General features: G+C 43.2%; 1 protein-coding gene across 4 annotated transcripts in view; it reads left to right on the top strand.

The window, feature by feature from the left end:
- LOC132389564 (NACHT, LRR and PYD domains-containing protein 3-like) overlaps positions 1–22,222 on the top strand; it is a 46,739-nt gene that overhangs the window by 4,800 nt on the left and 19,717 nt on the right. For 2 of the 4 annotated variants that reach the window (XM_059962038.1, XM_059962042.1), the window contains 2 exons: positions 182–355; positions 18,109–18,201. In XM_059962038.1, the coding sequence (XP_059818021.1) occupies positions 18,141–18,201 (61 nt within the window). In that variant the 5' untranslated portion in view covers positions 182–355; positions 18,109–18,140. Of the gene's footprint in view, positions 1–181; positions 356–2,211; positions 2,304–18,108; positions 18,202–22,222 lie in introns of those variants that run through there. The other 2 variants (XM_059962040.1, XM_059962039.1) reach the window with 2 other exon arrangements.

The raw sequence follows: 22,222 nt of genomic DNA, 5'->3' as shown, positions 1-22,222 counted from the left end.
TCGGACCATAACTGAACGATAACTCCTTCGTATCCCGTATCAGACATTGGGAAGTGCGAGGGGAAATTTCAGATTTGTTCTTTGAGATCGTTATATTTGTCTTCAACATTTAAACTTCGATAAACGGAAATAGTTTTTTTTTTCTCATTTGTATTGTTAATGTGCTTTATTATCTCCCTAGTTAAAGTTAGACCTGCGGTGAGAGATTTATTGGAAGAAAAACCCCAACTGGAAGGAAACCGAGACTGAAAACGAGGGAACAGCAACAAATGAACCAGCCCGAAGACTGAGAGCATCAACTGGACAGAACCGTCCTGACTCTGAGTTTCCATTGATTCGTTCAGCAGAAAGTCTGGTGAGTCTCATTTAGTCAAACACTGGTCCTTTAGACATTACATATCTATACAAAGGAAGGTAGGAAACAATTGGAATGAGACTGAATGTGCCAGTTATTCCTCTGCCAGACCCAGCTGCAATCACCCCAAGTCTGGTAATGTGTTGTCCGCAGCCCAGCTCTTTAAAGCCACTCACATTCCCTCAGTGTTTGCACATTTCAAGCTTTTGCGTGTTTTGAAGCAGTTTTTGGTCAGTTCTGAGTGGGGAGAGGGAATGTCTGCGGTTTGTTTATACTTGCTGTCTTTCAGAAATGTAATTGCTTGACCTTAATTTGTGCCGACTCACTAACCATATCCTGTACCTCCTGAACCAAATTATCGATTTACACGACAGATAAGAATAGGTGTCACCCCGGGAACATCACTAAGCGCGTAACTCAAGTCCAAGAAACAGCTTCTCACCGTCAGCTTCTGCTTCCTAACAACCACCTGTTTGCAGACTCTGAGGCCCTGTAACAAACTCAATGTTAACAGCAAGATTAGACAGTTTCTAACATAAAGAGGAACTTGTGCTTCCTGGGGGCAGGTCTGGCACATGTGACGCTCGCAAGGAAAACCTCAAGGAGGGCGATCAGCGGGAAAGGAAGAATGGACGAGGGTGTCGCGTAGGGTGCGGAAGTGTGGGGTTGGGGGGTAAGGGAAAGATATGTTTGTTGCTACTATCCCGTTCGAGATGGCGAAAGTTACGGAGAATTGTGCGCTGGACACAGAACCTGGTGGTGTGGTAGATGAGGACCAGAGGAAACCTCTCCCTTGTGGAGCCACGGGTGGATGGGCTGAGGGCAGACGGAAGATGGGCGGAGGAAATGCGGTTTAGGGCAGCATTGCTGGGGAAGAAAGGAAGAAGGAGGACATCTCATTAGTTCTGGAATGAAAAGCCTCATCCTGAGAGCAGATGCGGCGGGGACAGAGGAACCGAGAGAAGGGATGGAATAGGTATAGTGCAGGTAGCTGAGAGAATCAATGGGTTTATACAAGATGTCAGTGGATATAAGACCTCCTGAGATGAAGAAAGATAGTTCGAGAAAAGGGTTCGACGAGTCAGTAAATGGACTAAGTAAACTTGAGAGCAGGCGCAGGAAGAAGCACCAATGCATTCGGCAGTGTTGTGTCAGAGGAGTAGGAAAGCGATACCGGTGCAGGCTTGGAACAAGGATTATTCCACATTCTCGGCAGTGGGTAGCGGTTAGGTCGAAGGTACATTGTGCTTATTGTAAATGTTATTGAGTAAGGGAGTGACATGACTTCACTTCTTTGTGCTTTGTTTAGATTGTACCTGTATTAAGGTGTAAAATCCCGCTCCCCATACTAACACTGGTTATCCAGACCAAAGAAAAAACTGCCGAAGGAACTCAGTAGGTCAGTCAGCATCTGTGGAGGGAAATAGACCGTCAACATTCCGGGCCGAGACCCTCCCTCTGGAATGAGAGTGGACGGGAAATAGTCAGAGAAAAGAGGTGAGGGGTGGGGATGGGGCAAGAGCCGGGGAGTTAGAAGTGGATCCAAGTGAGGGGGGAGGTGGGAAAGTGGAAATAGTGACAAGGGTGGGGGTGTGAGTGGTTGGGGCAATACGAGGCTGCAGAAGATGGAATTTAATTCCATAGAGGATTAACAAAGTGGTTAGAGAGTATTTGTTATAGAGAGTGCGATGAAGATTCGCCAGACTGATCCCTGGAGTGGTGGGTATCAGCAAAGTGAAAATTATTTGGGATTTGATGAGATTTTACCTGGAATATGGTGTAATATCCTGCTCCTCATAAAAACACAGGTTATACAGACCAAAGAACAAACTGCGGGAGGAACTCAGAGGGTCGTGCAGCATCTGTGGAGGGAAATGAACAGTCAACATTTCGGGCCGAGACCCTCCCTCTGGACTGAGAGTGGACGGGAAATAGTCAGAGAAAAGAGGTGAGGGGTGGGTATAAGGGTGGGCTGGGGAGAGAGAGGTTGATCATGGTGTGGGGGAGGCCGTGGGGTAGAAGTGGCGACAGTGGTTAGGAACTGAGTGGTGGGGTCAGAACAGAGCTGCAAATGATGGTGCCAAGATGAGGCCACCCTCGTGGTGGACGGTCAGCTCGTTAACTTCCGGCTGGGTTCCCTCACCTCATGGTATGAATATCGAATTCTCAATTTGGTGATCAACATTTCCAATTTCCACACTTACCCTATTCGCCAGTCTGACCTTTTACTGCTTTTCACCTGCCCACTACTTCTTTGTGGAACCCCCCTCACTTATCTTCAGTCCAAAACGAGGGTCTTGGCCCGGAATGTCCACTGTTTGCACATTTCTATGAATGCTATCTGACCTGATGCCTGCCTGCTGCATTTTGAGGAAATTATTTTCATAGAGTATTGACAAAGAGGTTAGGGAGTATTTGCTACAGAGAGTGCGATAAAAATTCAGCAGACTAATTCCGAGGCTGTTGGAATTCTTAAATGAAGAGCGATCAAATTCGAAAACTCTTCCATTTGGGGAATTGAGGACTGACAAGTGAACACACTGAAATACCAAACATCTTTAACGAGTGAACTGAGGATCCGAGTCTCTGAGACAGGTGACGACTGTTCGAGACTGAGATGAGGAAATGTCTCCACTTGGAGGGTGGTAAATGTTTGCAAGTCCCCAGCACAGAGGGCGGTGAAGACTCAATGACCTTCTTTACATAAAACAGTGGCCGGCAGATGTGTGAAGCCGAAGGGATCGAGGAAATGAAGATCGGGCAGAAACATGTGGCTGAGATGGAAGAAAAGCCTCCATTTGTTGATGGTTAGACGGGCTGAATGGCCCCTGCTGGTGTTTCTGACTTGATGTTTCAGTGTTCCTGTACATTAAGGCCGGAGGATTGTGAATAGAAATTAGTGTTTATAAACATAGACTGATTTACATCAAACCTGCACAGTTCCGTTCTGTGTATAAATTCTATGTGAGCCCGGCATGGGGATGAGCTCTTGACTCTATGACCAGGGAAAGCGGAAAGGGGAAGTGTACAGAGCAAAGCGTTGAAATGTATCTGCTATCAATATGAAATACTGTGGAAAATGCAGCATGTGGGTCGGGCGGTATGTGATGGGCGATCAGCGGAGTCACCGGTTCAGTCAGGAGAACCCCCACAAGTCACCTGATCCCGTTTTCCGCTCCTATTTTACCACAGATCTGCAGCATCTGCGGATCACCCCCCCCTCCCCCCCCGTGTATGTGTAGATTCATTTTCCGTCCGTTCAGACAAGGCAGTGAGATCCCGATCTGTCACGTTCACTCATTGAAGGCTTTTTTTTTCTTGACTCCACTCCACTATTATGACCTGCTAAGCGTAGCCAATGTTTCCCGATGTTTGATCGTATTTCTGAGAGAATTAAGCTTTTTCCAATCATCTGGGCTTCTCAAAAATTTTTAAACTTCTGTTAAGCCTCCCTCTAGAAGTTCTGAAATAGCAATCTAGGCCGAATACCATTTCCACACGATTAAAACGGGCTATCGGTTTATTAGTTTTCTGTTGTATTTTTGCACTGCTTATTTAATTATATACTTATTGCATTTCATTGTGTCCGATATTGTTATGTATTGCATTCTGGTGCTGCCGCAGATTCATTTAAATGCATTTATCAGAAAATGAAGTTTCCCTCCTGAATTTCCAAAGGAAGACTCCAGCTGTCTTATATTTCCGCACAATTAAAATGGGGAAACAGTTTATTATTTTTGTCATGTACCGAGGTTCAGTGGAAGTCTTGTAATCGGTAAAATCCAGGCAGGTCAATACAGTATATTGAGGTGAAATCGGGTAAATCAATAACAGCGTAACAAATTATTGTGGTTAGAGAGAAAGTGCGGTGCAGGTATATATGTGGTGCAAAGTCACATCGAGGTACATTGTGGGGTCAGGAATCCATCTCGTCACACTGGGAACATTCAGTTCGCTTATAACAGCAGAATGGACACGGTCCTATGTATCTGTTCTATTTTATCTTCGACCCGATGGGAGGTGAGAAGTGAGAATGTCCAGGTCTGTGCGGATCTTTGATAATGTTGCCTGCTTTACTGAGGCTGCGGGCAGGACAGAGAGAGTCCATGAAGGGAAGACTTGTTTCTCTGATCTGCTCAGCTGTGTCGCAGTTCTCTGCTGTCTTCAGTCCAGCAGGTATCTCATCAGCTCAGTGCTATACTTATATCAACAACGTTTCTTCCAACAGTTGTCTTCATTGTGAAGTATTTTCTTCCGCCTTGTACCTCATTGAGTTTTCCAGGAATTGCTTTTTGTTGGCTAAAACTACCAGAGGTTTAACTGAATCAACACGCGGGGTAAATAGAGCCATTAAAATTTCAGTGTTTCTGTTACAAAATGGCTGCTTTGTTAATCTTTGTCACAATGTAACTCATAGCGGATGATGTGGATTTTGTTATTTCCTCTCTCAATTATCTTTTGGCGAGTTACTTCCTCCGTTTCCACGGTAACAACTGGCCAGAACTGCAACAGGAGTTGCACAATTTTATCGCTCTTTGGTCACTGCCTCTCAGCATCCTGTCAGTGGCCTCTGGAGTAAATGCAACAGAGTGACAGTGGGAGGAAAGGAGGCTGTGAGCATTGACTGTGTGGAATGTATTACACCAGGGTCAGAGTGGACTGAGAACTAACATATTAATGGTTGTGGCGATGGCATTTTCATCACACGGCCGAACAGTTTGGGGTGACACAAACATTTCTACAATCAGATTGTATCTGTGTGTTCAATAGAGAGGAAGTACTACTGTTGCAGGGAACTTAAAGCAAGAAGAAGAAAATGCAGCATACGCCCAGCAGGTTGACAGCACCTTGAGCAGCCCCAATTATGAAACTGGGTCTTCCACTATTTCTACTTTCACAGATGTAGCTGAGATCCCAGCAATTTCTATTGCATAATTTTACATTATGAACATTTTGTTCCTGCCACACTGTGGGAAAAAATGGCAGCTAACAGTGCAGGGTAAGATCCCACACAGCGATGACACAGGGATCAAATGTGCTCGGTTTAGCTGCTGTGGACAGGCTGAAGGACATCCTCATCCTCTGTACCGACCGGGGAACCAGCCTGAGCACCGGCACCGGCAGAGGGTCATTAGGTTCCAATTCACGATAGTTTGTGAATTGGAAATGTCCAGGAACACCACGGCAAATCGCTGGCACCAAACATCGCAGAGTTGTGTGTTATTATATTGGGACGAAGTCTCTGAGAAAATGGAATGGGCTGTTTGGGGCTTCAGTCCACTTGGTAATTATACAGGTGTTTACTGGGAACTTCTCAGTCTGCAGTGAAGCCGAGGATCCGCGAGATTGGACATTGGTTGTACGGATATCACCGACTACAACACGTTTTATCTGTCAAGCCGACTCGATGACAGGAAGCAGAGAGTGAAGACTGAAGATTGATTTATTGAATGGAGGTTTGTGACGAGTGGCATGCAAGTGATAACACTGAGGCCTCTATAATTCATTAGTCAGGATATTTACTTGAATGTGAATGTGCATGGCATCGTCAGCAAGTTTGATATAAAATTCGGAAGTATGCTTGATATTACAACAGGATACATTGAATTTAAAGAGATCTTGATCAGTTATAGAGTTGGGATGTGGAATGGCAACTGTTTTTCAAATTGGACGAGTGACTGATGGTGCATGATGGACAGTCAGTCCATGGTGGGACTGAAATAGTGAATGGTGGGACACCGAGTGTGTGGAACAGAGAAACCGGGGAGTACAATTGTACGTTTTCCTGAAAGTTCAGCAAAGAAGGCTTTAACCATGCTGGCCTTCATCAGTTGTGGCATTGAGCTTTGGGTTATGGGTATTATATTGTGGTTACATAAATTACTGGTGAGGCTATTACAGGCCTATTCATAGGCAGACGTTTGGCCAAGCTGGATCTTTATTCCGCTGAGCACAGGAGAATGAGGTGGTATTGTAGAAGTTTATAAAATCAGGAAGGGACATAGATAATTTGGTTGGTCGTGGTATATTCTCTCGGATTCAAGATCCAAGTTATTTAATGTCATTCCAGTACACAAGTGAAAAGGAGAATAACATATTCTGGATCTGACGCAGGAACAATAGAAAAAACACTGGAAGATAAAGAGCACAATTATAAAAACACACACTACATATGATAGCTTTAAACATTGAACGTATGTCCATGAAATGATAATAGGAAGAGGAGTGTCTGGACATATGGTGACTGACAGGAAATTTTAAAATAGTGGTGATGGGGGTGTGGAGCGGTGAGTTATTGGGTGGAGGTGTTGATTTCCTTTACTGTTTGAGAAAATAACTATTTTTGAGTCTACTGGTCCTGGAGGTGATGCCACGTAGCCTTTCCTGTTGGGAGTGGGTCAAAGAGTCCATGCGCAAGACCGGGTGGGACTGTTGCCGGCCTCTTTCCTGCATGCACTGCACATAGTCCATTCTTTGCAGCCTTTTTAGAAAGTAGAGATGTTGGGGAGCGAGCATTGTGGAATGTGTTCTGGGACCATGAGGGTTTGTGTGAGATGTGCACGCCCAGGAGTTTGAAACTGCTTCCGGTTTCCACAGCTGCTGATGTAAAGACGTGTGTGAGTGGTGCATGTTCTCCTGAAATGGATAACCATCTCCTTTGTCTCGTTGACGTTGAAGAAGAGGCTAGCCAGTAGTCATTTGCTTCTGAAGGTATAGATTTGAAGACACATGAGTGAAGTGTTGACGATGGCCGTGAAGTCATCAGTGAGCTGGTGTCCACACTGACGGAGTACATGGACTGGGATGTTTTCTGGCCCGGCTGCCTCACAGGGGTTGAATCTCTGCACAGTCCTCTCATCTGCTGTTGTTACATTGTGTGTCTGTTCTCCTCGGAGAGTGTAGCTTTCGTGACTTGCTCGAGTTTCGAGCCTCGACGCATTGTTTAGAGCGCACGGGAGGGGAACGTGACTCATGCAGTCAGCGCCATTTTTCCCAACGTAGTCTGTAATGCCGTTGATGCCCAGTCAAATATACCAAGGATTCTTCCCCAGGGTTGGGGAGTCCGAAGCCAAAGGCCACAGATACAATGGAGCGGAGACACCAGAGACACCTGAGAGGCCATCTCAAAACACAGTGCGAGTGATTATCTGGAACGATCTGCGCAGTGTTTGCATCATTGGTTCTCTGCTTCTGGTTCAGTTTTCTCACCATGTTTGGAAATTCCCACTCATTTTCAGCTGTCTGTGACTCAAGTTGTAGGAGACCTGAAATCAAATCAGAAAATGTTTGAAGCCATTCCGACACAGCGAGTTTGAGCTGAAACATTAACTTTGTTTCACTTCACAGATATTCCTTATCTATTGACTGTTTCTTGCATTTTCATTTATTTTTAGAACATTACATTGGAATGATTTACGTCTCCTGGGAAATGGAATTGTATAGGACACACAACATAATCATTCCCTTACAGAAACAGGGCTTTCAGACAATCTAGTCAGTGTCATTCTCCGCCTAGGCCCATATACGTGCACCCAGACCACAGCCCTCAATACCTCCCTTATCCATGTACCCATAGAAAATTTTCTTAAATTTTGCAATTTAACCTGAATTTGCATTCATGAATTCTGATCGAAATAGTTCCTCCTCAGATTCCCCCTTAATATTCCACTTTTTGCCCTAAATCCATGACCTCACCAAACCTGAGGGGCAAAAAACTACATGAGTTTGTATACCTCAAGCAGGGGTATCCTTTGTAAACCTCTGGCAGGGGTTCGCAGACTGGGAGCCACGGACACCACGGTTAATGGTAGGGGTCTGTGGCATAAAAAAAGTTTCATCACAAACTCTTGTGCTTCACAGATTTCTAACTTGTTCAATCTACCCCTGTGACTCAGCTCCTTAAATACTAACAACATCCGTGACTGCCAGGCCTCCTGCCGTCTCTACACTTGCCTGTCAAGAGCTATTTAGTGTAAGCTGGTCCATCTCTGACACATCCGTGCGCTTTCCTGATCTCTCCATCTCCAGAGACAGGTTGTTAACCAACATCTTTTATAAACTTACTGATTCCCGTGATAATCTCGACGATGCCTCTTCCCGGCCTATCACCTGTAAATTTTCTCAGTTTCATTGCTCCCCCGGCATCTGTTCACAGGATCCGGCAGTCCTCCCCCCACGATTGATGCAGGCCTCAGTCACATTTACCGTACTTCCGTGCTCACCCCATCTTCCTACCACCGTAACAGTGATAGAGTTGCTCTTGTCCTTACCTACCGCCCCTTCAGCCTCTGCAACTTCCACCATCTCCAAAGAGATCTTACAGCTAAACAAATTTTCAACTTCCTCGCCCACCCCACCCTCTTCTTTCAACAGAGATCACTCCCTCCATAATTCCCTTGTTCATTCATCCCTCCTCACTAATCTCCCTCCATCCACTTATCCCTGCAAGTGGCCTAAGTGCTACAACTACCCGTCCACCTCCTCCCTCCCCTCCATTCAGACACAAAACAGTCCTTCCAGCTGAAGCGACACTTCACCTGCGAATCTGCTGGTGTCATCTATTTTGTCGTGTGCTCCCGATGCGGCCTCGTTTACATTGGTGAGAACAGCCATAAATTGGGAGACCATTTTGCCGAGCATCTCTGTATCATCTGCCGCAAGGGAGACTCTGCAGCGGCCAAACATTTTAATTCTGATCCCCATTCCGACGTCCCGGTCAATGGCCTCTTCTTGTGCCAAGATGAGACCGCCCTCAGGGTGGCGGATCAACATCTTATAATCCATCTGGGTCCCCTCCAACCTGATTGTATGAATAATGAATTCTCCTTCCAGTAAACAAAGCCCACCCCTCCCCCCCCCCATTCTGAACTTTCATTTCTCCCTGGGTCCCCTCATTCCCTTTCTCCTATTGAGAACGCTCTGATTCTTTCCTCTCCAGCCCTTGAACAGACCATCACCTGACTTCACCTATCACCTTCCAGCTCCCCACTTTATCCCCACCCCCCCCCCCGACACTTGTATTCATATCACTTCCCCCTCCTGCTCAGGAATGAAAAAGGCTCGTGGTCCAAACTGTGGACCGTTTACTCTTTTCCATAGCCACTGCCTGCTGTGCTGAATTTCTCCAGAATTTTGTCTGTGTTACTCTGGATTTCCAGAGTTTGCAAGCTTTCTCGTGTTTAAGTGTGGCAATTACCGTAAGAATTATTTGGGCTTTGTTGAGATTGTACCTGGAATATTATGTAAAATCCCGCTCCACATACAAACACTGGTTACACAGACCAAAGAACAAACTGCCGGAGGAACTCAGTGGGTCGGGCAGCATCTGTGGAGGGAAATGGACCGTCAACATTTCAGGCTGAGACCCTCCGGCTGGACTGAGAGTGGAAAATAGTCAGAGAAAAGAGGTGAGGGGTGGGGATGGGGCAAGAGCTGGGGAGTGAGAGGTGTATCCAGGTGAGGGGGGAGGTGGGAAGGTGGAAATAGTGATAGGCGTGGGAGGTGAGTGATTGGGACAACACGGGGCTGCAGAAATGGAATCAAATTCTGTGGAAGATTATCTAACAAGTAAGAGAGAGTTTGTTTTAGAGATTCACCAGTTTGATTCCTGGAGGACGTTGAAGTCTCAGTGATCGTCTTCACATAAAACAGAGACCGGCAGTTGTGTGGAGACCGAAGGGATCGAGGAAATGAGGATAGGGTATAAACATGTTGCTGAGATGGGAGAGCCGCCGCCATCTTGTTGATGGTTTGATGGGCTGAATGGTCACCTCCTCCTGTTTCTCACTTGATGTTTCAGTGTTCCTGTCCAGTGAGGCTCCGGAGGAATGTGAATAGAAATTAGTGTTTATAAACGGAGAAGTGATTTCAATGAAACCTGCACAATTCTTCTTCGGGTGGGAATTCAGTGTCGGACCGGGATGAGAATTGATCCAGTAACTCTGAGAACCGGGTGGTGGAGCGATGGGGACGGCGAAGATGCAGAGGGAGAGATTAAAAATGTAGCTGGGTTAAATATGAAATAATATGTAAAATGCGGCCTGTAGATCGGGCAGTGTGTGAGGGGCGAGGAGCAGAGTCAACGGTTCAGACGGGAAACCCTCCACCCGTCACGTGATCCAGGTTCTCACTCCCATTTCAAACGCAGATCTGCAGCATCTGAGGGTTTCGCTTCCGAGGCCCCGCCCCCACTCTCACAGTCTCCGGATGGGCGGGGGTTTTCGTTCCGTTCTCTGTTGAAGCTGATCGTCGTCTGGGAGCCGGAGGACCGATCGCTTTCTGCGGGAACAATTGATCAAGTTCTCATCGGTGGGTATTGATAACCGGTCACTACGGGTAAACGTGACCTACATTTTCCCATCGGTGAGTACGGAAGTCGATCCCGGGGGAAGTTGGGCACCTGATGATGGGCAGGGAGTCCCGTTAACATCCTCGAACCGGTGGTCTCGTCCCGCTTCCAGGACACAACCTGTCGTGGTCGGTCCAGGTTATGGGACCTTTACACCGAACCGCCTGAGATGAGCTGCCGTTCAGCTCCTGGTGTTCTGCGTCCCGGGAGCGGGATGAGGTGGTGATGCCGAGACTGAACCCATCCATTAAGATGTACCTGGTGAACTTTTCCTCCATCACCCGGGCCGGTACTGGATCCAAACTTCACTTGTATGGATGCCTGGGGTCGATAATTGTTTTACATATTTGCAGCACACTGGAAGCGGCCGTTCGGCCTATTGTGTTCTTGCAGACCGCGAGGGTTAACCAGAGTAATCGCACCCTCGGGACACTCCTCCACGTGTATGAGTAGTTTCATCTTTCCCAGTTCAGACAGGACAGAGAAATCCAGATCTCTCACGTCCTCTCGGGGGACTGGGAAGTTTATTTCCATCTTCTTTCCATTACCACAACTTGCCGAAATGCTGACAGTGTTTCCCGATATCTGGCCCTATTAATGAGAGAATTAAGTCTTGTTCATTTATCTGGGTTTCTCGGAAAAGTGTCCACTCCCTCCAAAATTTCCAAAGGAGCAACCCAGGCTGTCTAATATTTCCACACGATTGAAATGTGGAATGTTTTCCATGTACCGAGGTGGAATAAAAATCATGTCTTTGGTATCATCCACAGAAATCAATACATTGCAGCAGTACATTGAGGTAAAACAAATCATTCTGGTTACAGAGAAAGTGCAGTGCTGGTAGTTATGTGGTGCAAGGTCACATCGATTTAGACTGTGAGGTCAGGAGTCCACTCGTCACGCTGTTCGCTTCTAACAGCAGAATGGACACCGTCCTTGAGCCCAGTGGCATGTTTCTGTGTTATTTTATCTTCGCCCCGATGGGAGGGTGAGAAGTGAGAATGTTCAGGGTTGTGGGGATCTTTCATTATGTTGTCTGTTTTACTGAGGCAGTGGGAAGTATAGACAGAGTCCATGGAGGGAGGGTTGGTTTCTATTACGTACTCAGCTCAATCACTGTTCTCCGCTATTTCATTCAATTAAAGGAAGAGCAGTATCCATATGAAGATGTGAAGTATCGAATGGGATACTTTCTGCGGTGAATTGATAAAGTGTGTCGAGTAGAAAATGACATATACCAAAATTCTTATTGTTTGTTCTGGCTTTGTTATATTGGAATCTGTTATCTACCAGTGTGTACTATTATTATCTATTATCTGTGTATTGCGGGAGGAACATCAGAGACCGCCCTTGATCCCATTCTCCCATCTGGCTCCATCTGCTCATCACCTGCCGATCTGGTTCAACCTCTGTCCAGCCTCTGTCCCACCAAGTCAGTGTTATATATCAGCCATCTTGTTCAACCTCTGCCCAGTCTGTATCCCACCACCTCAATGATATATATCAAACATCTTGTTCAACCTCTGTCCAACCTGTATCCCATCACCTCAGTGATATATATCAACCATCTTGTTAATCCTCTGCCCAGCCTGTATCCCACCACCTCAATGATAAATATCAACCATCTTGTTCAACGTCTGTCCAGTCTGTATGCCATCACCTCAATAATATATATCAACCATCTTGTTTAACCTCTGCCCAGACTGTTCCTATTGCTACAATGATATATTTCTACAAACTCTCTTTTAAACTTTGTCTTCACAATCAAGTTTTGCTTTCCATCTTTTCCAGAATTGTTTTTTTTTGACAGTTAGGACTACCAGTGGTTTAACTGAACACAGCACGTGGCAGGGTAAAAAGCAGTCATTTCTATTTTAGTTTCACCTTTACAAAATGGCTACAGTGTTAACCTTTGCCATAATGTAACCCATAGCATCTGAAGTTGTGTTTGTTATTTCATTTTTTGTTTATTTTCAGTGAACCATTTCCTCCGTTTCCAGGGTAACGGACCGTCAGAGCTGCAGCAAGTGTTGGACTTTTTATCGCTCTGTGGTCACCGCCTCTCAGCGTAGAGACAGTGACCTCAGGAGCAAATGTAACAGAGTGATTGATAGTGGGAGAAAAGGATGCTGTGATCATTGACCGTACGAAATGTGTTACACCAGGGTCAGAATGAACTCAGAACTAACAGAGTGGTTGGGGTGGGATGGTATTTACAGTTTAGGATGGCAATCAGTTACTATCTGTGCATTAAAATGAAGAGGGAGAAAATACTACAGTTGCAGGAAATTTAAAGTAAGGAGGAGAAAATACTGGAGACGCTCAGCAGATCGGCAGCATCTCGGACAGTCTCAGTTCTGGAACTGGGTCTTCCACCATTTTTCCTTTCAGAGATGTATTCTGATGTACTGAGTTCTCAGCATTTTCTACTGTATAATTTTACATTTTGTTCCTGCTACACTGCAGGAAACGTGGCAGCCAGCTGTGCTGGGCAAGATCCCACACAGCAGGAAGATTGTGATCAAATGTGCTCGGTTTAGCTGCTGGGATCAGGCTGAAGTGTATCCGCATCCTCTATACAGACCGGGGAACCAGCCTGAGCACCGGCCCCGGCAGCATTAGGTTCCAATTCCAACTCAGTTTGTGAATCGGAAATGGCAGGAACTCCACGGCAAATCACCGGCACCAAAGCGTCTTTGTATGGGTGATGATATTGGGCTGGTGACTCTGAGGATATGGAACTGGCAGTATACAGGCTTCAGTCCAGGTTGGTATTTCAACAGCTGGGATCGGAATTTTCTGTCTGCAGTGAAGCTGAAATCCCGGGATGTTGGACATTGGCTAACGGAAGATCACCGTCTAAATTGCCCACTAGGACATCATCAGTCAAGTAATTTGGAGATTATTTAAGAGTTAACTAGGGAGTTAGGTGAAGTTGGGCAGTGACTTTGTTCATCTGAACTTTGTTAAAGTCTGTAACAAGATTCCGCATGGCAGCTGATCGGGAAGGTTCGGTCACGTGGGAGTCACGGGGAGCTGGCGAGGTGGATTCTCACCGGGCTCCAGAACAAGAAGCAGAGGGAGATGATTGAAAATGGTTTTATCGAATGGAGGCATGTGACCGGTGGGATGTGTGTGTCAGTGTCGAGACCTCTGTAATTAATTCATGACATTGATTTATATATGAACGTACATGGCACGGTGAGCAGGTTTGAATTGAATTAAAATGAATTGATTTCCTAAATCCTTCACATACATGTGGAGTAGAAATCTTTACGTTACGTCTCGATCAAAATGTGCAATGAAAGTAATTTATAATATATTGAACAGTCCATATAATACAGAGTACACTCAATTGAGCGTGAGTTAACTAGTCTGATGGCCTGGTGGAAGAAGCTGTTCAGGAGCCTTTTGGTCCTGGCTTTTATGCTGCGGTCCCGTTTCCCGGATGGTAGCAGCTGGAATAGATTGTGGTTGGGGTGACTCTGGTCCCCAGTGATCCGTCGGGCCCTTTTTACACACCTGTCCTTTTAAAGGTCCTGAATCATGGGAAGTTCACAACTGCAGATACGCCGGGCTCTCCGCACCACTCTCTGCAGAGTCCTGCAATTGAGTGAAGTAAAGTTCCCATACCAGATAGTGATGAAGCCAGTCAGGATGCTCTCAGTTATGCCCCTGTAGAAAGTTCTTAGGATTTGGGGGCCGATACCGAACTTCCTCAACCGTCTGAGGTGAAAGACGTGTTCTTGTGCCTTTTTCACCGCACAGCTGATGTGAACAGACCACGTGAGATCCTCGGTGATGTGGATGCCGAGGAACTTAAAACTGTTCACCCTCTCAACCCCAGATCCATTGATGTCAATAGGGGTTAGTCTGTCTCCATTCCTCCTGTAATTCACAACCAGCTCCTTTGTTTTTGCGACATTGAGAGGAAGGTTGTTACTTTGCCACCACTGTGTCAGAGAGATGACCTCTTCCCTGTAGGCCACCTCGTTATTGCTTGAGAGGAGGCCAATCTATGCGGTGTCGTCGACAAACTTAATTAGCAGATGAGAGCTGTGGGTGGCGACACAGTCATGTGCAGACAGGGAGACTAAATTCGGGAGACCGGCTTATCAGGCAACAGGTGACAATGAATTTCAAAGACATCTTGGTCAGTTATGGAGATGGGCTGAGCAATGCCAAATGGTTTTCAACTTGGACAAGTGAGCGATGGTGCATTTTGGACAGTCAAACTAGGTGAGACTGGTGTAGTGAATGGGAACACAACAAGTGTTGTGGAACAGAGCAACCTGGGAGTACAAGAGTACAGTCACTGAAACTGGACGTGCAAGTATAGAGGGTGGAAAAGAAGGATTTAGTCATGCTGGCCTTCATCAGTTAGGGCATTGAATTCCGGATTATGGGCATTATATTGTTGGTGTGGCGACACAGAGTATTCTGTACAGTTGTGTTGACCCTGCTGCAGGAAAGATACTATCAAGTTGGATCGGGTGCAGACGAGATTGCTGAAGATGCTGCCTGGACTAGAGGGCCGAGTCATAGGAAGAGGTTGGCCGAGTTGGATCTTTATTCCAGAGGAGAATGAGGGTGACATTGTAGGAGTTGATGAAATCAAGTGGCATAGATAATATGGTTAGTCGTGTTATTATCCCCAAGGTTCAGGATTCAAGATTGTTTACAAATGTAAAGGAGAACAAAATAATTGTTATTCTGGATCCAAAGCAAGTCCTTGTAAATTTCCTCTGTGCTCCCTCTATCGTTTCCTGTGGTGAGGTGACCAGAACTGAACACAGTACTCCCAAGTGGGGTCTAATCAAGGTCTTATATTTCTGTAACATTACCTCATGCCCTTGAACTCAATTCCATGGTTGATAAATGTCAACACAATATGCTTTCTTATCAACACTGTCAACGTGTGCAGCAGCTTTGAGTGTTCAATCGACACGAACCCCAAGATCTCACTGATCCTCCAAATTGACAGGAGTATTACCATTAATATTATATTATCTTGAAATTTGACCGAAAAGAACCACTTCACGCTTATCTGTATTGAAATTCTTCTGCCACTTCTCTGCCCAGTTCTGTATCCTATCGATGTTGACCTGTAACATCTGACAACCCTGCAGACGATCCACAACACTCCCAACTTTTGTGTCTTCAGCAAACTTACTAACCCATCCTTCAACTTCCTCATCCGGGTCAGTTGTAAAAATCACAAAGAGAAGGGGTCACAGAACAGACCCAACGGAACACTATCGGTCATCATCATCCACGCAGAATACAAAATATCTACAACCGCCCTTTGTCTTCTGTCGGCATGCCAATTCTGGATCCACAAAGCAAGGTCTCCTTGGATCCCATCCCTCATTATTTTCTAAATGAGCTTTCCATGGGGAACCTTAGCTAAACTCTTACTGAAATGCATAGACAGTACTTCCACTGCTCTACCTTCATCAGTGTGTTTTGGTACATTTCAAAAAATTCAATCAGGATCATAAGGTGTGACCTGCCTTCGACAAAGCCGTGCTGACTACCCCTAATCAGATTATGTCTCTCCAAATGCTTACTGGTCTATAATTTTCTCAGTTATCTACTCCCTTTCTTAAACAAGCGAACAACATTTGCAAACTTCCAATCCTCTGGCACACCTCCCCACCTCATTGATGATGTGAAGATCGTCGTCAGGGGATTAGCAATCTCCTCCCTCGATTCATACAGTAGCATGGGATTATCTCGTTCAGTCCCAGCGACTTATCTAACTTAAAACATCTCAAAGGATCCAGTGCATGCTCGTTCTTAAAGTCCATACACTCATGTGTTTCAGTCTGCTGTAAGTCATCCCCACAATTGCCAGGGTCCTTTTCACTGGTGAAAACTGAAGCAACATACTCAGCATCTCAGAATAATCAAATGATCGGCAGGTTGAGAAACATCTGTTGAGAATGTAGCGGTGAAATGTAACCAAGCTAATTTGCCATTGCTGGCGACCCCCCCCCCCCCCCCCACAGGTTTGTTCTACTTACATGACGTGCCCTCAAATCCAATAATGATTGTTACAAATGTCAGTGATAAGTATTCGATCCTTTATTAGCAATCGTAAACATACAATCTTGAAGCGATGAAACTGATCTGTACCCAAGTTTAAGTTCAGCGTATTTGAGTGGATAATAACAAAATATATGACATCCGTCAGTCCCCAGCTGGGTAGTGTAGTAGGCCTCCGTTAGTCTCCATAGACATGGATTTGCACCTTGGGAAGTTTCCAGGGCGCAAGCCTGGGCAAGGTATTTTTCTTATGGAAGACCGGCAGTTGCCCAAGCTGTAAATCTCTCCTCTCCACGCCACCGATGTTGTCCAAAGGAAGGGCATTATGGCTGTGTACTGCATGGAACAAAGCACAAATATATAACTGACTCCCTTTGCGTGTACTACACCCCTACTGATGCAACTAGTTACCATAAAAACATCATAAATACACAACGCAGGATGCAATGCTGATAGAGAACAGATACATGGCTCCTACACACAGGCTCAGCTCTGATACAGGGTCTTCCACCTGAAATATTAACATACTCTCTGTCTTGTTGAATAACTCCAGCATCTTATTTTACTTATTTTAATGATTTTTCCCAACTTGTTGTTCTGGATGTATGGCATATTGACATTGTGTTTACCAAGGTGTTTAACTAACTATCTGAGAATAGCCAGGTGATATGCTCAAAGAAATATTAACCGAGTTTTGGTACTAATAATGGCCTTAAAAGTCCTGCCGGAAAAAAAAAAAACTATAGTGGTTCAGGACAAGATGTCACGATGCTATAGGTGATATTGCATTGTTCAGGGTGTCAGAGTGTCTCTCTATAGACTCAAATCCTATATTGCCGTAGGTGTCAATGCCAGGCGATGTTAAACTGAAAGGAGACGGTGAGAATCAGGAGTGACTGAGAAATCTGTATAATCCAGTGACGAGAGGAATCGTCAGCATCGTCTCATCAGCAGAAATGTTTCAGCTCACACTGCTGTAACACTTGTCCATTACTCACCACAGCGCCACCAGTGGTAGGAGGACCAATGCAATGGGCGCTGTCTGCTCAATCTGCCTTGCCATTCCGTAGAAGCAACAGTCCTGGTCCGGGACACAAGATTGGTTCCAAAAAGGGAATTGCCTGCAATGCAGAGAGTAGATACCCTGGAGAATCCTGGTCTAATGTACAATGCATGGAGAGATCGGAAATGGACATTGTGTGACTGTGGGTGAATGGGCGCAGGTGGATCAGGCCATGACAAAGCTTCAGTAGATCGGCCCAAGATGTTTGGAAGTGTTTGCCTCCGTTTAAAAACAAAACTGTGTTCTCCTTTAATTAATGTCTGACCCTCCTGTTGTTGTTTTGTTTTGTTACAGAACAGTAAAAATTGATAACACCTGTCCCCAAAATGCATCAAGGTTCCAGCAGTGGAGGAGCTCCAGTGACGTCAACAACGGGAAAGGACACGGGTATGTTGGCGAATTATTTAAATTTATAAATACTCTGCTGATGCTGTGTCTGAGTTTAATGCATTATAGGCAATTCACAAAATATTTGTGAAAACTGAGCAGGGGGATTAGAGAGAGAAAAAGAGAGTTGACATCTCTGGAGGAAGCAGTCACACGTGGAAGGCGTACAGTTACCGTCTGCTCCTGCTCCTCTGACAGATTGTGATGCACATTAAAATAGCGAGTTACTCCAGAAAACAAGACATTCTGCAGATGCTGAAAGTTTTGGGCAACAAAAAGACACACAAAATATTGGCAGAATTCACAGGTTAGGTAGCATCCATGGACAGGAATAAACGGTCAACATTTCAGATCAGGACCACAAGGAATAGAAAGTAATGTGACAATATCTAGAATTTCTGTCTCCTCATTTCCAGTCCGATGAAGGGCCTTGGCCCGAAACATTAATTGTTTATTCTCCTCCATAGACGCTGCCTGACCTGCTGAGTACCTGCAGCATTTTGTGAGAAATCCCAGAGATTTGCTGAGGAAGGGGTTGACCAGGCAGGCAGACAGTAACCCAGAGCAAAGCGGTGGTGATGGGCAGTACCAGCAGAGTGATGGTGATGGGTTACTATATTCTCAGCAATAAGCAGAGTCCTTTCAAAACAGGGAGGTATATTCCTGGGGTCACGAAAGAGCAGACTTCAACAGATGGAACTATACCACCTCCTACACCCCCGTCGACCCCTACCCTCCGGCCCAAACCTGTTCTCTCCCATATATATATCTCGGACTGTGTTTTGTTTTTTTTTAAAAAATATTGAGTTTTCAAATGATTACAGAAAGAAAAAAAAATCTACCCTTTCCCCCCTCCCCTTAATCCCTCCCCCCTAACATCCCTATAGAAGAAAAGAAAAGAAAAAGAAAAAAGAAAAAAAAGAAAGAAAGAATGCCTGGATATCGGAAGATCCCCACATGCTCCACAGAGTTCATAATAACTTTAGTATATATATTTATTTATTTCCCCAAATAAACAATGTTTTTTATCTTCGGAGCACCTATATATTTAATCCTGTCTTTTGTAAATAAGGGCGCCAAATGTTCAAAAATGTTTCATATTTATCTCTTAAATTATAAGTAATTTTTTCAAGTGGAATACAGCTGGAAATTTCATTCTTCCGACGATATATACTTAAGTATGAATCCGATTTCCAAGTAACTGCAATAGCCTTTTTGGCTACTGACAGTGCAATTTTTATGAATTCTTGATATTTATTTAATTTGGGTTTTGGTTTTAACCCGTCAATATCGCCGAATAAAAATAATATAGGGTTATGTGGAAGTTGTGTTCCAATAATTTTTTTTTCCAGTAAAACTCTTAAATTTGTCCAAAAAGTTGAATTTTAGAACAAGACCAGGTAGAATGTAAAAAAGTACCAATTTCTTGGTTACATCGGAAACACTGAGCTGATAAATTTGGGTTTAATTTATTTATTTTTTTGTGGTGTAATATATAATTGATGTAAAAATTACATTGCACTAATCTTAACCAGACATTTATTGTATTTGTCATTCTATCAAAACATAGTCTTGACCAATTTGTTTCTTCAATTTTAATATTCAAGTCACATTCCCATTTTTGTCTTGACTTATGGATTCCTTGTTTAATTGCCTGTTTTTGAATTAAACTATACATACGAAAAATATTTTTTTTAGTTTTTCCTTTTTGAACTAAAGTTTCTATTTCATTAGATTTCGGCAATAACGTTGTCTGACCCAATTTTTCTCTTAAAAATGCCCTTAATTGGAAGTAACAAAAAAGAGTGTTGTTTGATATTTTATATCTATTCTTTAATTGATCAAATGACATTAATATACCTCCTTCAAAACAATCTCCTATTTATCTAATCCCTTTCTGAAAACAATTATATAAAAGTTGATTATCCATTGTAAAAGGAATAAGTCTATTTTGAATTAAAGATCTCTTTGCTAATAAAGATTTCTTTATCTCATCATCAACATTTATCTTATTCCAGAAATCAATCAAATGTTTTCATATAGGAGATTCTTTCTTTTCCCGTATCCATTTAGATTCCCATTTATATATAATATCTTCTGGTGTATTTGCTCCTATTTTAGCTAGTTCTATTCTAATCCATGCCGGTCTATCTTTCTCAAAAAAAGATGCAATAAATCTAAGTTGATTTGCTTTATAATAATTCTTAAAATTTGGAAGTTGTAACCCTCCTAGATCGCATTTCCATGTCAATTTTTCCAAAGATATTCTTGACATCTTACCTTTCCAAAGGAACCTCCTCACATATTTATTTAACTCTTGAAAAAACTTCTGGGGTAATTGTATTGGTAGTGATTGGAATAAGTACTGTAATCTAGGGAATATATTCATTTTTATGGTATTTACTCTACCTACTAATGTTATTAGTAATGTCATCCATTTATCAAGATTTCTTGAATTTTTATCAATAATGGTAAATAATTTAATTTATATAAGTTCTTTATATCATTATCAACTCTTACACCTAAATATTTTATACCATTTATCGGCCATCTAAATTGATTTATTAATCGACATTGTCTATAATTTCCTTTAGTAAGAGGTAAAATTTCACTTTTATCCCAATTTATTTTGTAGCCTTGTAGCGGTGTGCTACACGCAGCACTACAATAACGACACGGAGTCGGTAAACTTTCCCATATTCTTCTAATCTGGAGGATAATTTACGCAACGAGTACAATGGGTTTGTTAAATAAAACAGAACATCATCAGCAAATAAATTAATCTTGTATTCCTCCTGGTTAACTCGGAAACCCTTAATATCTGGGCCCATTCTAATTAATTCAGCTAATGGTCCTATCGCTAACACAAATAAAGCAGGTGATAATGGACAACCTTGCCTCGTTGACCTTGTTAACTGAAATGGTGTTGAAAATTGACCATTTGTCACTACTTTAGCTTTGGGATTAGTATTGAAGGTTTTAATCCATTTTATAAAAGGACATTCCTAATCCATATTTTTCCAATACCTTAAATAAAAAATCCCATTCCAATCTATCAAATGCTTTCTCTGCATCTAAAGCAACTGCCACACTCATTTCCTCCCTCTTTTGAGCCAAATGAATTATGCTAAATAACTGAGTTACATTATCTGCCTATTGTCTATTTTTAACAAATCCTGTTTGATCCATATGTATTAATTTTGGTAAGCATTTAGATAATCTGTTAGTTAAGATTTTTGCTATTATTTTATAGTCAGTGTTTAACAAAGAAATAGGTCTATATGATGTTGGCTTTCAAAGATCTCTATATTTTTTTGGCAGTACTATTAAAATAGCTGTCGAAAAAGATTCTGGAAGTTTATGCATTCTTTCCGCTTGGTGTATTAACTCCATAAAAGCAGGAATTAATAAATCTTAAAATTTGTAATAAAATTGAGGTGGAAAACCATCCTTTCCTGGGGATTTATTACTTTGAAATGATCGTAGAGCTTCTTCGACCTCTTTTAATGCAAAAGGCACATCAAATCGCTTCTGTTTTTCTGAACTCAATTTTGGAAGAGTTATTTGTGATAAAAACCTTTCTATCTTGACATTATCATGTTTTGGTTCTGACTTACACAGCTCAAAATAAAAATTCTTAAAAGTTTCATTAATTTCTAACTGTTTATAAGAAATTTCATTTACTCTTGTTCGAATTGCATTCATCATTTTAGAAGTCTGGTCTGTTTTTAACTGCCAAGCAAGAAACTTATGTGATCTTTCACCTAGTTCATAATATCTCTGTTTAGTTCTCATAATTGCGTTTTCTGTTCCATATGTCTGAAGTGTATTATATTGTAACTTCTTGTTAACAAGTTGTCTTCATTTTTCTTCTGTCATATATCTTTGAGATTCTTTTTCTAATTTTGTAATCTCTTTTTCCAATTGATCTATTTCTATCATATATTCCTTCTTAGTTTTAGAAGTATAACATTATCTGATCTCTCCAATATGCCTTCATTGATTCCTCTTTATCTATCAT

The sequence above is a fragment of the Hypanus sabinus genome, unplaced genomic scaffold (genome assembly GCF_030144855.1).
Source record: "Hypanus sabinus isolate sHypSab1 unplaced genomic scaffold, sHypSab1.hap1 scaffold_602, whole genome shotgun sequence".
NCBI classification, from domain to species: domain Eukaryota; kingdom Metazoa; phylum Chordata; class Chondrichthyes; order Myliobatiformes; family Dasyatidae; genus Hypanus; species Hypanus sabinus.
This window is presented reverse-complemented; position numbering and strand designations above follow the sequence as displayed.